Source organism: Schistocerca piceifrons, chromosome 1, assembly GCF_021461385.2.
Source record: "Schistocerca piceifrons isolate TAMUIC-IGC-003096 chromosome 1, iqSchPice1.1, whole genome shotgun sequence".
Lineage (NCBI taxonomy): Eukaryota > Metazoa > Arthropoda > Insecta > Orthoptera > Acrididae > Schistocerca > Schistocerca piceifrons.
The window spans coordinates 485,135,385-485,154,181 of record NC_060138.1 but is presented as its reverse complement, the minus strand read 5'-3'; the positions used below and the strand labels follow the sequence as shown (position 1 = coordinate 485,154,181).

The following is an 18,797-nucleotide window of genomic DNA, read 5'->3' as shown; positions in this document are numbered from 1 at the left end:
AGTGTTCTTACATCAGAGAGTGAAAAACAGTGAATGTCCGCCATGCTTGCTTGCACAGCAGATGGACATAAATTACCCTTATTCATAGTTTTCAACTGAAAGACTTTACCGAAATTGGAAGTGTTTCCAAAAACTGCAATTGTACGAGCAAACGAAACTGGGTGGTTTTCGGAGGACATGGTGCTGGAATGGTTTAGGCGTGTGTGGAATCGTCGTCCTGGCGCCGTACTTGGTTTACGCAATCTGTTGGTATTAGATGCGTATGAAGGCCATACAGCACCTGCAGTAAAACGAAATTTAGAGGAAAGCAAAACAGACGCCGCAGTAATTCCAGGCGAGATGTCAGTTCTGCAACCACTTGACATCTTTTGAATAAACCATTAAAGGACAAGCTCAAACGCTTGTACATAGACAACTGACACCAACAGGACGTGTAAAATGCGCAAGTGTGCCAATGGATGTATGATGCATGGAAGTATGTTCCAAATCAGACTGTGCAACAAGCATTTAAAAAATGTTCGATATCCAATGCACTTGATTGTACGGAGAACGATGTTCTGTATGAAGGAATGAGCAACGAAGAATCGAGTGACAGTGATTCAGAATCATGACTGATATTTTAAACATTTCGTATGAGATGTATTACAAATCTAATAAAATTTTGTTTAAAATTTCAGCGTTTAATTTCTAAGTTATTTTCATTCTTATTTTATAAGTGTTGCTACTCTGCAATGAACTGGATAGAAAAGCGTGGATAGCTGCATCAAACCAGTCTACGGACTGAAGACAACAAAAACACACTCTGCATTTGAAGTTATCACTAAAAATTTACTACGAAAAATCTGTCTGGCAAGACTGTTTGGGATGTATGTCAATATGGCCAACTCTACATTCTGAATTTTTTCCCAACTGTGACAAGAGATGGTTGCTAATAGGAACTTTTATGAAGTGTGAATCATATGCCATATATTCTTTTGTGTTTGCTGCTATCTCATTTAAATCCTGTCTGCCTGATAAATTACGAAACTAGAGTGAGACAACAGCAAGCAAAAATATACATATCATGTCGTGTTTATATTCTTATTATTCTTATGCTGAATAGTGATACAGCCAGAAATGAAACACGGCAACTGACTATATTTTTAAATCTAAGATGACTCTAATTTCTATACAGAATGTAATGTACTAAAGAGGCGTCTGCGAAGATTTTCAAACGGAGAAAAATTTTCGCTAAACTCTCGTTCCGAAACATCTTCTCTCATGTGCAGTCTATTTGGTTCTTGTTGATCATTATCAGAGAAAGCAGCAGTGTAAGTAACAACAAATAGCAGTGTCTTGCCATTGTTTCGCTAATGAGACAATTCCTCTCTTTTTTTTATTGTAAGCCGCGGTAGCGCGCACAAAATCAAGGCATGCCGCGAGCGGCGACAGGTCGTAAACACTCATTATCAGAATGCGACAAACAATGCATGACACAGTGCAATAGTGCATTTTCAGCTTAGAATGACGTAAACACCTATAACAAAGAGAACGGCACTTATCAGTTCTAAGGAAAATAAGCAATGGATTCAAACCAGACGAAGCATATGAAAAAGGAAGGGTACCTGTGTAAATACGGATGGAGCGCCTGACGTATAGCAATGGCTACCTGGTAAGGCTTAATTGCTAAGCTTACGACTCGAACCAAACTGCTGTAGCTGCATCTTCATCCATTCAACCTAAATGGTGTCTCATGTTACAATGGACCAACTTCGTTTCGATTCGGAGGTGCGATCTAAAACTTTTCTCTCCCCTTGAATTTAGAGTCTCAAATTTCAGGTGCAGCTTAGATTCGGGATTTTTTTTTTCCTTCATTTCGAATCTCATTTTTCAGGTGTGGCTTAGATTCGAGTGCGGCTTAGATTCGAGTAAATACGGTAGGCATTCTTGCTTTCTCTAAATCATCAAATTTGGTCATCTTTCCAGTAGCATCAGCAATGACAGAGTCAATGCTGTGTACCAGTCCAAAGACTTCACTAAATCATTCAGTCAGTAGTAATGACAAGTGGTGTGTACACCGGGCAGGGATGTAATCAATGCAAACTTATGACTTAATGGGAATTCCTTATTCATGGGGAACAACTGCAAGACCCAATCCCTAGCATGAAGAGGTTCAGTGTGTTACCCCTCCCTTTTAGCCTAGGAAGACATGCTGATTCCTTCAGTGTAGTACACATCCAGCTCAGAACATCTAAGGACATCACAGACCTGTTATTACTGAAACTTGTGCGGGTGGACGACACCTGTCCCTTTAAGAAGAAAAGTAATTGCTGATAGCTCGAAGGAAGTCATATGACTAGTTAGCAGGTTAGTCTCATTCATTATCGGAATTAACCAGACAATTCTACAGAAGTCTGCAGTAAGAATATTGTGATAAATCGATAATCAGTCTATGGTTCAGAATGGAGTTTGAATTCGGGTCAAAAATTCTATAACAGGTTACTGATAGAGTCATCCAGAAAGTTGAAAATACTCAGATATTAAAAAACAAAGTAGTCACCAATTCTATAATTATCAGAAAAGTTGTAATCAGGGCTTAAATTCCACATCACTCTAATGTTTATATTAAATAGGTTTTGGAGTTTCCAGTATGTAAACAGCTGGTAGTGTTCTGCATTAAGTTACTTAAATTCTTCATTTGACCTAATGACTAAAAACAGCAGTTGAATATTAGAGGAGGGGGAGCAGTAGCTTTTTCAAAAGTGAATGGATTTTTCTTGCAACAGACATAAATATATACAGAGTAATTTAAAAGTAATTTCCTTACACATCAGTATGCTTATATTAGAATTACTAAGAATTTTTCACTAGTATACATTACAGAAGTAACTCACTTCAGCTGCTTCTGCCTATTAATGTATAACTTGACTCATTCCATATTCCTGAAGAGATGTCTTCATGATGGGATTTGCAGAATGAGTGAGTGAATCAGTTACAGAATAGATACAAGATACTGACACATTGAGCTTGAATACCGGTAACAAGAAAAACAGAAACTGATGGAGGAAGACATATCAGAATTATTTTGTAGTGTTGAGAAAAAGAACTTCGTTGGCAATATTTTTGCCTGTTCATGTTGGAAGCAGAGTTTTGTAATATTCTAATTTGTGGCTACACTGCTAGGACAGTTTCAAATTGTCAAAACAATTATATGGTGGCCCTTTGAATGGAACAGAATATGAAAAATTTATATTTATGTTGTGGAACAAACTATAATTTCAAGCAAAGGAAAGTTTGTATAGAAAGGTTGTTGTGCCTGTAGTAAAAATGTTTTAACCAATCAGTGCAATATTTTAATTACTCTGGATGCTGTATCTTGCCACCATTTTAATAGGATTCCTATCAACTGAAATACAATGATAGCCAAACACAACAACACAATAGACCACTGACTGTACTCCCTCAAAACAAAAGTTAGAAGTTCCTTATTGAGATGCGTCTGTATTATTTTGATCTTGAAGAAATTTGTGAATTCTAAAAAATGCTCAACAAATGTAATAATTGCTTATGGTTTTCTCTCTAGCATAAATATGTCTTTGAGCCTTTTCCATTTTCCTTAAATGAAATGTCATCAATGAAATTTGCCTGCTATATTACAAGAAAGTCATACGTATCTCAAAAAGGAAGAGAAAGATATAAAAACTACTGCAATACAATGGAACTGGCTTGCAACACTGAACTCAAAAAAATTCATAGTAATAAAAGAACATAAGATTGAAGAGCTGAATAAACTGGTACACCTGCCTAATATTGTGTAGGGCCCATGTGAGCATGCAGAAGAGGTACAACATGACACACCATGGACTCAACTAATGTCTGAAGTAGTACTGGAGGGAATTTACACCATGAATCTTGCAGGGCTGTCCATAAATCCGTAAGAGTATGAGAGGGTGAAGACGTCTTCTGAACAGCACGTTGCAAGGCAGCCCATATATGTTCAATAATGTTCATGTCTGGGGAGTTGAATAAACTGGTACACATGCCCAATATTGTCTAGTGCCCCTGCGAGCATGCAAAAGAGGCACAACATGACACGCCATGGACTCGACTAATGTCTGATGTAGTACTGGAGGGAATTTACACCATGAATCTCGCTGGGCTGTCAGCAAATCCGTAAGAGTATGAGAGGGTGAAGATGTCTTCTTAACAGCATGTTGCAAGGCAGCCCATATGTGTTCAATAATGTTCATGACTGGGGAGTTCTGTGGCCAGTGGAAGTGTTTAAGCCCAGGAGAGTGGGGAGCCAATCCGTAGCAATTCTGGATGTGTGGGGTGTCACATTGTCTTGCTGGAACTGTCGAAGTCTTTCGGAATGCACAATGGACATGAATGGATGCAGGTGATGGGGCAGGATGCTTACGTATGTGTCACCTCTGAGAGTTGTATCTAGACATATCAGGGGTCCCATATCACTCCAACTGTACACACCCCACACCATTAAAGGGCCTCCAGCATCCTGAACAGCTCCCAACTGACATGCAAGGTCCATGGATTCATGAGGTTGTCTTCATACCCGTACACCTCCATCTGCTCAATAAATTGGAAACAAGACTCGAATGACCAGAAAACATCTCTCCAGTCATCAATAGGCCAATACCAGTGTTGACAGGCCCAGGTGAAGTGTAAAGCTTTGTCTTATGCAGTCATTAAAGGTGCATGAGTGGGCCTTCAGCTCCGAAAGCCCATATTTAATGATTTTTCGTTGAATGGTTTGCACACTCACACTTGTTGATGGCCCGGCATTGAAATCTGGAGCAACTTGCAGAAGGGTTGCATTCTGTCGTGGTGAATGATTCTCTGCAGCCCTGGTTGGTCCTGTTTTTGCAAGATATTTTTCTAGGTGCACCAATGTCAGAGATCTGATATTTTACTGGATTCCTGATATTGAACGTACACTAGTGAAATGGTCATACAGGAAAATCCCCACTTCATCACTACCTTGGAGATGCCGTGTCCCATCGCTCATGAGCCAACTATAACATCACGTTCAAACTCACTAAATCTTGATAACATGCCATTTTAGCAGCAGTAACTGATCTATCAACTGTGCCAGACACTTGTTGTGTTTTATAGGCATTGCCAACTGCAGCATCATATTCTGTCTGTTTACATATCTCAGTATTTGAATACATAAGCCTATACACATGCTTTTGGCACTTCAGTGTATAATATTACTAGGATTATCAACTACAATTACACTGTTTTGGACACAGTTGGAACCCTGTTACACAACACTTGTAAGTGACCTATTTGTGGGATAAATGATAATTACTTTTTATGTTTCAACCAAGAAAAAAGAACTAAGAAGACATTGAATACATAAATAAATGTAATACATTACTCAACTTTTGAACAACTCAGTGATTTCATCTGTATATCATAACAAGCTTACATTGAATTTCAGATATACAGAACATTATTTTTTCATTTTAGTGAGGCTTTTGTAACCGCTCATGCAAGTGCAAAATGTGATTGAATTCTAAATGAATATATTAGCTTGAATTTCTCACTTTACTTTACATGCACTTCCACAGGGTATCAAAAAACAATGTGCTATTCTGCAACTGAAGACTGTTTACTTGTAGGCCTGCCAATAACCACAGATTGTTCACATTTTTGCTGTATTATTGGGAACCAATAAGTGTAAATAACTACTAATGTATGTAACTACATGTTCTAAATTACATCTAACTTACAGAATTGTGGTGTAAGATAGAGTTTTAAAAATGATTCATACTTTATTACAGATATAATAGTGACTTAGAAGGAACCTTACTTCTGTGCAGATTCTTGATGGTTACTATAATAGCAAATAAGTGCAGTGTGCGATTGTTTTACAGTGCAGCTGCACTGTAGTAAGAAATGCCATGCAAGAATAAATCACATCCAGGTTGCAAAGCATACAAGTATGTTTTGTATTATCTATGTCTACAGCTATCAGTATCACAATTAGGAGGATATGTGATAATGAAAAATTGGATAGCAATTCATATAAACAATGGGAACTAATCTCATGGATAGATGTAAAAACCTTCAAATGAAGAAACTTTTGAAATGAACACTTTAGCTTCCAAAAGTCTTAAAGTGTGTAAAAAGAAAGATAAATGGCATTCCAAAACTTCAAATAATGTACAAGTATTTTGAAAAGTAAACAAATTTTCTCTAAAAGATAAGAAACATGAGAAAAGAAATTTAGTGAAAAAGAAGATCTAGGCAAAAGTTATGACATAGTGCCATGTTTGTACATCTGCTGCTGAAAACAAAGGTGGTAATCCACAATGAGATTTTCACTCTGCAGTGGAGTGTGCACTGATATGAAACTTTCTAGCAGATTAAAACTATGTGCTGGACTGAGTCTCGAACTCAGGTAAATGCTCTTCCAACTGAGCTACTCAAGCACAACTCATGACCCATCCTCACAGCTTCAATTCTGCTAGTATGTTGTCTCCTACCTTCCAAACTTCACAGAAGCTCTTCTGCGAATCTTGCAGAACTAGCCCTTCTGGAAGAAAGGATATTGTGGGGACATGGCTTAACCACAGCCTGGGGGATGTTTCTAGAACAGGATTTTCACTCTGCAGCTTGAGTTTCAGTCCAGCACACAGTTTTAATCTGCCAGGAAGTTTCAAAGGTGGTAATGTCACAACTACCCCATAAGTTAGTGGGAGCCAAAGCGGAATATTATTTTAGTTCAGATGCTGCTAAATATAAATACAATGGCTGAACAATAGCATGCCTGCCTATTGTCATTATACCACTAATATCATTAAAGGAAAATATTGCACATATTACACATATCATTTGTTCTTCCTAATTCAGTTTTCTTTTAGTAGAAATAAATATACAGAGACATTTAATGAAACTATGAAACTCAAAGAAGTGTGTATTTGTTATGTAGTGTAAAAAAATCTCAAGTTTACTGGCTGTTGATAGCTACAAATAATGTGCAGTAGATCAGCACAATCTGTGCAAGTTAAGAGGATTGTTGTATTAATAATCATCAAGTGCAAATCATAATATGTCAAGCAGCAAAAGTTTTCCTTCATTTCCTCAATGCAGTTCAAGAAATAAATGAAAAGAAAAAAAGGATAATAAGATCTAGTATATATTTATTAAATCATACATGAGCAGAGTAATCAATGTGATCTGAGTTACTGTCCTCATTGCCAACTGTATCCTTCTCTGGTTACAACATTTGAGTCGCAGGATACAGTTACAACATTTGAGTCACAGGATGCACTAGGTTGACTGTAGTGCCAGGACAAGTCTCAGTAATTGATGCATTTTGGAGATTAACAGTTTGTGGTAGAATGGGAAAGTACTCTCTGCCATGTAATTCATAGTCATTTGCAGAGTACAGATGTAGATGTAAACATGATCAACAGAATGCCATTGAACTGTGGCTCACCACATTAACACAGGTCGCCACACTCACCCCTTTGCATCATTTAAAAGAGCAAAATAGGCAATCAGAAACTCCTGTTTCGTTGTGGTTTGTGGAGACAGGCTGATGGATATCACATACCAAGTTATTACATAATATCAATGTTGCATTCAACAACATGTCCTTAGTGCAGACCAGAAGTTTGGAGGTCCAAAGTCAACATGAACATTCAGTTAATGAACTTTAAATTGCACTCTGACTACTGAAATATATTAAAGTCCTGGTGTCACTTGTCTTGTATTAGCTTTGGTTCTCAGTGCAACCTATGTCTATATATACAACTTCATCCTGCAAAACTCTGAAAAGGCATGGCATAGGGCACTTCTCACTGTTTCTTTCCTTTACATTCATGTGTGGTGCACATGTAGAATTTACTACTTAAATTTCAATGATACAGATAGCTGTACTGTAGGTGCAACCATGACAGAGGGATATCTGTTGAGAGGCCAGACAAACATGTGGTTCCTGAAGAAGGGCAGCAGCCTCTTCAGTAGTTGCAGGGTAACAACCTAAATGACTGATGATCTGGCCATGTAACATCGACCAAACAGCTTTGCTGTGCTGGTACTGTGAATGGCTGAAAGCATGGGGAAACTACAGCCATAATTTTTCCAAAGGGCATGCAGCTTAACCATATGGTTAATTGATGACGGCGTCCAGAGGTAAAATAGTCCCCCATTCAGATCTCCAGGTGGGAACCACTCAGGGGGATGTCGTTATCAGGAGAAACAAAACTGATGTTTTACGGATCGGAGCATGGAATGTCAGATCCCTTAATCGGGCAGATATGTTAGAAAATTTAAAAAGGGAAATAGATTGGCTAAAGTTAGATATAGTGGAAATTAGTGAAGTTTGGAGAGAGGAGGAACAAGATGTCTGGTCAGGTAAATACAGGGTTATAAATACAAAATAAAATAAGTGTAATGCAGGAATAGTCTCAATAATTTATTAAAAACAGGCACACAGAAAAGTTCCTACAAACAGCATAGTGAATGTATCATGGCATCCAAGACAGACTCGAAGCCTAAACTTACTGTAATAGTGCAAGTATACATGCAAACTAGCTCTGCAGGTGATGAAGAGATTGAAGAAATGTGTGATGTAATAAAAGAAATTATTCAGATGGTTAAGAGAGATGAAAATTAATAGTAATTGGGAACTGGAATTTGATAGTAGGAATAGGAGGAGAAGAAGAAGCAGTAGGTGAATATGGACTGTTGGTAAGGAATGAAAGAGGAAGCTGCCTGGTAGAATTTTGCACAGAACATAACTTAATTGTAGCTAACACTTGGTATAAGAATCATGAAAGAAGGTTGTATACATGGAATAGGCTTGGAAATACTAGAAGGTTTCAGATGGATTATATAATGGTAAGACAGAGGTTTAGGAACTAAGTTTTAAATTGTGAGACCTTTCCAGGAGCAGATGAGGACTCTGGCCACAATTTATTGGTTACATAGTGTAGATTAAAACTGAAGAAACTGCAAAAATTTAGTAATTTAAGGAGATGGGACCTGGATAGACTGAAGAACCAGAGGTTGTAGATAGTTTCAGAGAGGGCATTAGGGAATGATTGACAAGAACAGGGGAAACAAAAACAATAGCAGAAGAATGGGTAGCTTTGAGAGATGAAACAGTGAAGGCAGCAGAGGATCAAGTAGGTAAAAAGATGAGGGTTAGGAGAAATGCTTGGGTATCAGAAGAAGTATTGAATTTAATTGATGAAAGGAAAAAATATAAAAATACACTAAATGAAGCAAGTGAAAAGGAATACAAAAGTCTTAAAAATGAGATTGACAGGAAGTGCAAAATGGCTAATCAGGGATGGCTAGAGGAAAAATGTGAGGGTGTAGAAGATGTATCATCAGGGGTAAGATAGATACTACCTACAGGTTCATTAAAGAGACTTTGGAGAAAAGAGAAGCACCTGTATGCATATAAAGAGCTCAGATTGAAAGCCAGTCCTAAGCAAAGGAGGGAAAGCACAGAGGTGGAAGGAGTATATAGTGGGTCTATACAAGGGTGATGTACTTGAGGGCAATATTATGGAAATGGAAGAGGACATAGATGAAGATGAAACCAGAGACATGATACTGTGTGAAGAATATAATAGAGCACCGGAAAACCTAAATCCAAATAAGGCCCCAGAAGCAAACAACATTCCATTAGAACTCCTGATAGCCTTGGGAGAGCCAGCCATAACAGAACTCTTCCATCTGATGAGCAAGATGTATAAGGCAGGCAAAATACTCTGAGATTTCAAGAAGAATAGAATAATTGCAGGTGTGAAAGTTACCGAATTCTCAGTTTAATAAGTCACAGTTGCAAAATACTAACACAAATTCCTTACAGATGAATGACAACACTGATAGAAGCCGATCTCCCAGAGGATGTTATTCAATCTGTGTATTGAGCAAGCAATAAAGGAAACAAAAGAAAAATGTGGAGTAGAAATTAAAATCCATGGAGAAGACATAAAAACTTTGAGGTTTACTAATGACATTGTAATTCTGTCAGAGACAGCAAAGGACTTGAAGAGCAGCTGAACAAAATGGAAAGTATCCTGAAAGGAGGATATGAGATGAACATCAACAAAACGAAATGAAGACAATGAAATGTAGTCAAATTAAATCAGGTGATGCTGAGGGAATTAAATTAGGAAATGACACACTTAAAGTAGTAGATGAGTTTTGATATTTGCAGAGCAAAATAACTGATAATGGTCAAAATAGAGAGGATATAAAATATAGACTGGCAATGGCAAGGAAACCATTTCTAAAGAAGAGAAATTTGTTAACATCGAGTACAGATTTAAGAGTAGGGGAGTCTTTTCTGAAAGTATTTCTATGGAGTGTAGCCATGTATGGAAGTGAAACATGGATGATAAATAGGTCAGACAAGAATAGAGTAGAACTTTCAAAATGTGGCGTTACAAAAGAATGCTGAAGATTTGATGGGTAGAACACATTACTAATGAGGAGGAGAAGAGGAATTTGTGGCACAGCTTGATGAGAAGAATGCATCAGTTGGCGGGACATGTTCTGAGGCATTAAGGGATGACCAATTTAGTATTGGAGGGAAGCATGGAGGGTAAAAATCAGTCAAGGGAGACCAAGAGATGAAACACTAAGCAGATTCAGAAGGATGTAGGTTGCAGTAGTTATTCAGAGATGAAGAGGCTTGCACAGGATAGAGTAGCATGGACAGCTGCGTCAAACAAGTCGCTGGACTGGAAACCATAATAACAACCACATGTGTGCTGTAGTTATTTTAATCTTTTTTTGTATGTATGAAGCTGTATTTCTAGACTCCTTCAAGATTCCTCCCTTCATACTAGTTCTTGAAACTTTAAAAGTTGGCTTTAGTGAGATAGTTGGTGTTTGTCTATAAAATGTCTGCAAGTTCAGGGTTTTCACCATTTCTGTGATGCTCGCCTCTGAGTCAAAAAATCTGTAATTATTAATGGTACCCATTTTTTCTATGCATTCAATATCCCCTTTCAGTCCAATTTTGGTAGGTGGTAGGGGTCTCACACACTTTAACAATATTTGTGAATGGGTTACACAAGTATTTGTAGCCAATTTCCTTTGCAGAATGATTGCATTTTTTTCAGGATGCTACCAATGAACCAACATCTACCACCTGCTTTACTTAGCATCCTCTTGGAAGTTCAGTAATCCAAAACATGGACACTGTATGGTACATAACTCTCTTCAGTGTTGGGCAGTTCTGCTTAATGAGAATTGATTTTTGTATGTCATTACCTTTGGTTCCATGGCCAAGTATCAGTTGGACTTCAAATGGAAAGCTCGGGGGATTCACTAATCAGTCTGTTCTTTTATCACTTACAGCATGATTTGTTAATATGAGAAATGCCTAGTTGCACTATGTTTGCAGTTCACATTACATTGTAGATCTGGGTATAACTGGATGGGTAAGTTGTTTCCAAGATCAGAGCAAGACAAATGCAGTCATCTCCAATAGGATCATGTTTAGAAAGCAACTGTCGGATGGAGGAAAGCTTTTATCACTTTCTCCAATATTGTCTTGAGACAAGTTGCACATGGAAAAATTGATTAGGACTTTGTGTTCCTTATCGTTCATAATGCTGTGCTAACAACACTGCAACAACATGCCCATGCTAAAATTTCAGTGAAATGTTATGGTTTTTTCACCTTAGTTCGCTCAGTTGCTCAGATTTATACATAACACAGCACATAACCTCTTTTTCTGTGAGACAAATGTTAGTCACAATGTACAAATAATGAGTCTTCCTATCATACAAAATGCTTTGTTTCAAAATAATTTCCATTATTTTGATAAACATTCTGAATTTATGTTTTGAGTTTTGTTGTTTTAAGGACACATTTTCATTTACCAAGTTTGTCTCTACAGCCAAACCGTCAGCATGTCTAATGAATCATAGAAGATACATGCCACCCACACTCCCATGTCCAATTGCCAGTACAGCAGAGGGTTCTTATTGGGTCTATTTAGTCTCACAATGACAACAAAGAAAGTTTGAAGAACTAGTAGTAGCCCTTATTAAAGGCTGACACCAACCAGGAGAGTGGCAAGCTGACTTTATTTCCCTCCAAAATGTCTGTCCAGTGACACTTGAAGGAGGGAATGAAACAGTAATCAGTCAGGAGGCCAACATTATGTGATGATAAGGTAAGAAATATAATTTGGTTTTATTTACACCCATCAAAGCCAGGCTCACTTCATGCACTCAACAATGAACAGTTGCTGCATCATACTGTTGACTGGTACTGTTGAGAAACGTGATAACTTCTCTTTGAGGAGAACTGCAGCATCATTACAGCTACATTGTTGTAGCATCTCTATTTCATTTGCAAAAGAATGTGGAAAGGCAACCAGTCTAATGTAGCTAACTCATGGGTGGTGTGTAATAGACATATGTAACAACATAAAAAGTCAAAATCGGATAGATAAAAAAAATTGTCAAAAATTGATTGTTTTCATTGTAACATAAAAAGTCACTTGTTTCTGGGTGAGCTACAGCCCTTTCTCCATTTGAAATACATAAGCTGACATACACATGTGTGTTTGTGGGATGGGGGGGGGGGGGGGAGGGGTGGCAGCATGGAGGGAGGGGTGGCAGCATGGAGGGAGGGGGGGGTGGCATGGGGGAGGGGGTAATTCCTCTAAGTTCTTTGGGTTCAGCTGGGATGTAACTTCTATACCACAATTCTTCTATCCTCCACAACACCTCATCCCACTATGCATTATTCCTTCCTTTCCTACATAGAAAACTACATTTTCATGGTGCTTTGTGCCTCTGCTTGTGAAATTAGTTTTCAGAAATAGAAATAGTTGCATTTTCTTAGGTGACTGAAGCTTTGTTTACCCATTTAAGTCAGAGTCTGTACTTTAAATTTTAAAGTGTGCATATAAATTCCTGAAATCAATTCTTATCTGTGCTATTGCATGCTGCAAATTAGTAACTGATCTAACATGCACTAGCAACATACGACATGTATTTCCTCTATAAAAAAACATTAAAACTTCATATTCATAAAAGACTGATGAAATGATGTGAACAGACATAATGTGCTTTATCTAATACTAATCACTATATCTAAGCTAAACAACATACATTTTCTATATATTTATAATTTACCTCTGATTAAACTTTGCATGCCGTGGACTGCTGCATAAATGAAGAAGTAATTCATTATGATAATGAGTACACAATATTATTTTATTTTTCAGATGAGTACAAGGTATTACTGTGAATATTCTTACCTTGGATTGAATTTTGTATGTCTTGGACTGCTGCTTGAATGAAGAGGTGATCTATTGGGAGGAGATAATGGTGAAGTTTCTCCTTCTTCAGGTATATTTTCATCATCCTCGCTTATAGATGGAAGAGTCATTGACGGAACTCCATTTATTTCTGATTCTTGCTGTATAAACGAAAAAGTAGTTCTATATTTGAAGTTAGGGAAGAAAAAAAAAAAGGGCAGTTTATTGACTTCTTATAAATCTGTATGGGCGACATTCATGAAGTTCATATAATTGAGTATCTGAATGCATCCAGATGTCATTAAAGTAATCATATTTTTCATTCTTCATTTATATAGTTCTCTCTTTAATCATTCAGTGCCCTATTGTAGTAATGTATAAGAAAGTAAAATGGACAATTTATGTTTAATGAACCATGAACAATTAGGTCCTTAGAGATAGAGCATACACTCAGATTAGGATGGATAGGGAATGAAATCGCTCATGTCTTTTGCAAATGAACCATCATGGTTTTGGCCTTATGTGGTTTTGAGAAACCATTTAACATCTAAATCTATATGAGCAGACAGGGATTTCCAATGCTGTGGTCCTGAACGTTCCATTTGCTTTACCACTGTGTCCCATCACTAAGTAGAAAGAGAATATTCATGAGTAAGTAACTGATCACAGTTGAAACTGCAAGATATTGTGAAAAAATTGTTTGAGGCTCAAAAATAGAATATGCAGGTACTCTAAAACACAAAATGATCTTTGAGGGGTGAGCACATGATGAACTTCATGCATTCTCCATATATATGCTTATCCATGCAACTGATGGAGAGTTTGTCACTGATGCTGGATCAGCATTTGAAATGTTGCATGTATATGAATAAAGTCCTGACTGGATGGATCAATCATTTTTTGACAGCTATTTAAAAAGAATGGATGAAGCATCCATTGGACAACATTAAATCTGTGCAAGAACATGAAGTGCAACAAGATAGAATAGTTTCATCTGCTGTAATACCATTCCTAACATAAATAGTCCTTCTTTTCTTTTCTGCTCTCTTTTCCATATGCAGTACATATTCCAACATATTTGAAACCTTCCAGTTTCTTCCCAATTTCTATTTTATTTTTCTGAACACCATTATTCAATGTGTAGTTTACAGGCTGCTGATAATAACATACACATAGTGTGTGTAAAAACATTTTTTTTAAAGAAAAGTTCAGAATTTCTGATTCATGAAAACTGTTTGCACTTGCAAATTTGACCTCACTAATGATGGTTTGTTTTAGGAGTGACATACCTTATTTGAAGAACATCTTCTTTTTCTGAAAACTCTGTATTTACAAAGCTTTACTTATTCAGTATTACTGAATTTGAGAATGTTGAAATTGTAAAATGAAATCTTTTAGCAAATTCAGTGATACTGCCTTGTAGCCTGAATTTTGTGTTTCCAAAAATTTATACTTCTACTAAAATAATGTATTAATTAATGAAATATTTCAATTAGAAAATATGAGTTTCTAAAAAAAATCTTGGTGACCTTTGCTGGATCCCACTCCAAAATGCCACTAGCTACATAAAACAGAACCTGCCATTTTTAAGGACATTTAACCAACTGTTTCTCACAATGACTTCAGTGCCTCTTTACAGGATATATGTATTATCTATCATTTTTATATTATTACTGAAAAGTAATAACTTTGTAAAGTACAGTAATTTTGTAAAAAGAATATTACACATTTTTAAAAAAATAGGTATTATGCACCAAGCCACAGTCAACATTTCTCAAGCTAACAGTGAGATATATTTGTACAATCAGTCTGTGTTTAGCCTTCATCATCCAAGGCACCTTGTCAGTGGGTTGTTAAATGTTAAAGGTTAAAGATTGTACAGAACTGGAATATTCCACAGATAAAATATCCAATGGCGTTGCCTTGTTTTATTAACTAAAGACACCACAAAATAAACATGTTTTTTAAGAGGTTCATTGTCAAAGCCAAATACTTTTGTAGTATTTCTTTTTGTAGTATTTCTTTAATACGTGCTAGAAAATTCGTGTATTTTAATTGAATGTACAAGGAGAAGGAATAATTAATATGTATAGTCCAGCATTATCTTTTTTCACAGACATTAAAAATTTCAGAAGTATAAATTTATACTATCACAACAAATTACTTTTCTAATAAATATATGATGCATGTCCAGAAACGAAATACTGTTTTGGGAAAAAAATACCCATGAAATCATTTTTCTGTTTTCAAACCAAATTTTTTTTTCCAAGAAAGAGCATTTCTTAAACCATTTTTCTGTGTAGCTGCCACCATTTTTCTGTTGTCATAGTGGGAAATCAACTTTTTTATGCCCTCTTCACAGAAAGATGGCACCAGCAAAGGCAGCCACTGCTGAACTCTGTTTTTTGCATTGTCATCACTGTCAAAGCACTCTGCTCCAAAATCGTGCATCAAGTTTGAGAACAGGTGGTACTCAGGATATGCAAGATAGATGCTGTACAGAGAGTGATTGAACTGCTCCCAGTCGAATTGTTGGGTAAGGTTTTGAGTGACACCAGGAGAACGGGGATGTGCACTGTCAGGAAGCAACACAGTGCCTTGTCTGAGCTTTCCACAACTTTTGTTTTGAATTTTGCATCAAAGTTTTCTCAATATTTCACAGTGTTTTACTGCATTGATGGTTTCATGTCTGGGAAGGAAATCAACGAACAGCAAATGACATGAAAACAGTATTCAGCAGTGACTGTCTTCACAGGCAGCATCTTTCTGTGATGAGGGCATAGAAAAATTGGTTTCCTGCTGTGGCAAATGTCTGAACAATGGTGGCAACTATATAGAAAAATAGTTTTAGTTTAAGAACTGCTCTTTCCTGTAAAAATAATTTTTGGTTTGAGAAAACGTTTTATGAGTTTTTCTCCAAAAAAGTACTTACTTTCAAGACGTGCCTCTTACTTGATACTCTTTTTTCACTAAAATCCATTTGATACACCTAAAAAGGCAGGGAAGAACAGAGATTAACATTACACTTACAACAAGATTATTAGTGAAGGAGCACAAACTTTGATTTGGCAGAAATGTGGAAGAAATAAGTTGTGTCATTCTTAAAAGAACTATCCTGGCTTCTTTTTAAGTGATTTAGAGAAATCACAGAAATTCTAAACCCAGATAGCCAGATGTGGATTTCAACAGTACTACTGCCGAAAGTAAGTCCAAGGTCTTAGTTGCTGTTCCACCTATATACAGGGTGTTTGTAGAGGAAAGGTCAACATTTTACACAGTGACAGTATAAGTAATTCTGAACAAAAAATATTATATGAACATAGGTCCACAAATGCTTCGTTTGGAGGTACGGGTATTGAGAGGAACTATAATTCTGCAAAACTGATGAGCACAATGTGAACATATATGCAATATAACTGTACCATAATGTGATTTTCTTGAAAACAATGTTACAGAGAAGTACAGTTATGTTATACATTTTTAAATACTGTTTATTTACTTTGCATTTAGTACATAATGTATTTACAACATGCATGTTACTTGCGTTCAGTTGAAAAAGATGTATCACATCTTTTACAAATGGCTTTAACACTTATCATACAGATGTTGTACAGTTCACAGAACAGGTTTGAATATCCTGCCATGAACATCGTTGCACTTTTGTGCTCTAGTGGTAACATGTTGTGTTGCTTGTTCAATTGCCTGTGGTTGCTTCCTAATCAATTCAGCAGTGTCCATGATGCAACGAAGCAGTTTATCTCGTGTATTTACTTTCACTTTGTGAACCTCTGATTTCATCCAACCTCATGAACAGAAATCTAAAGGTGTAAGGTCAGGTGATCCTGGAGGCCAGTTAATAGCACCACTATGGCCAATCCAGCGATAAGGGTAGGTGCGGTTGAGATGGTCCCTCACACGTAAGGTAACATGTGGAGGGCACCGTCATGTTGAGATGGTCCCTCACACGTAAGGTAACATGTGGAGGGGCACCGTCATGTTGAAAGTATATTCCAGTTTGTTTGGCTAAAGGAATGTCTTCCAATAGTTCCACAAATGAATTTTCCAAAAAATGCAGGTAACTCTCTCCTGTCAGTCACTGATTGATAATAAATGGACCTATCAAAAGGTTACTGATCATGCTGCACCAAACATTTATGGTAAAATGAACTTTAAATTGCTATCCACTGAAGTGTACATATTTTCCCATGACCATCAATGATTACTGCGTGTGTTGTTTATTCCATGTCGTGAAAACTAGGCTTCGTCAGTGAATCGTATGTATGGGAGCCAATGACTATTCTCAATTACCCAGTGACAGAATTGCAGTCGTTGGGCATTGTCACAAATGTGGAGATTTTGGATACGCTGTATGTGAAATGGATACAGGTTTTCCACATGTAAGGTTCCCCATACATGAGTCTGTGGGACATTCATATGCAGGGACATTCTTTGTATGCTCATACTGGGACTTCACTCAGCACTTGCAATAATTCCTTCCTGTTCTTGTAAAGTTTGTTAACGTCCACGATTGGACAAAACATGTCTACTTGGTAGAGAGTCTGTTGCACACAAAGGTAATCATCAAGTTGGAAAGTGCCTGTGGTATTTTTCTCTTCGGCGGTAGCACTACCATCACAGAAGCCATAAACATACACTATATCTGTGTACTCCTCAATACTGTAGATGTGTGGCATTGTCAGCAGCACTTGTATGAACACAGTTAACACCACACACTACACAGCTAACCAATCCATCGCCGGTACACAACACAATTCGGCTTACACAGCACAACTGCACAAACAACGGGTGATTGTACTACATATGTCACATGACCATAATATGTGGTAGGTTGTATAGCATAAAAATGGCATGTACCCATGCATTGTTTGCAAGAAAATCACGTTATGGTCCAGTTGTATTGTGTATATGTTCATGATGTGCTCATCAATTTTTCAGAATTAAAGTTCCTTTCAATACCCATACCTCCATAATGAAGCATTTACAGACCTATGTTCATACATTTTTTGTTCAGAATTACTTATACTATCACTTTTTAAAGTATTGATGTTTCCTCCCCAAACATCCTGTATACATAGCGTTTGTCAGAATTTCCACATTTATCAGGTTAAACAATGTAAAAAGGAAGGTTTACCAAATATTTTTAAGAGATATAAAGATATTTATTTCATAGCATCCATATGCCTTTATTTAAGTCAGATTTTGCATCCTCTCTTCCCTCCCACTGTCACCCTAGTCCTCTTTACTTTTTCAGTTTCTCTGTTAGATCATTACTGAGAGGGCCCAAATCTTTGCAAAATTATCTGACTGACACTTTGCTTCTGCGCAAGTAATCTTGGAGTCCTTGTGATAACTGTGTGACTCTCTCCATGACAGACCATTGATAACACAGGCTAGTACATGTACCACTATCCTATAGCATGATACTTTGAAAGTAAAAAAAATAGTTACTCAGCAAGTTGTTTCTCAAGTAATTCCCCCCAGATATAAAAAGCAATGAGACAATTGCAATATAATGGAACATAAG

The 18,797-nt window shown here is 37.0% G+C and overlaps 1 protein-coding gene across 1 annotated transcript in view; it reads right to left on the bottom strand.

Moving 5' to 3' along the window:
- LOC124740341 (potassium voltage-gated channel subfamily H member 8) overlaps positions 1 to 18,797 on the bottom strand; it is a 612,019-nt gene that overhangs the window by 33,068 nt on the left and 560,154 nt on the right. The window contains exon 13 of the mRNA XM_047248622.1: positions 13,253 to 13,413. Coding sequence (XP_047104578.1) covers positions 13,253 to 13,413 — 161 coding nt within the window. The remainder of the gene's footprint in view (positions 1 to 13,252; positions 13,414 to 18,797) is intronic.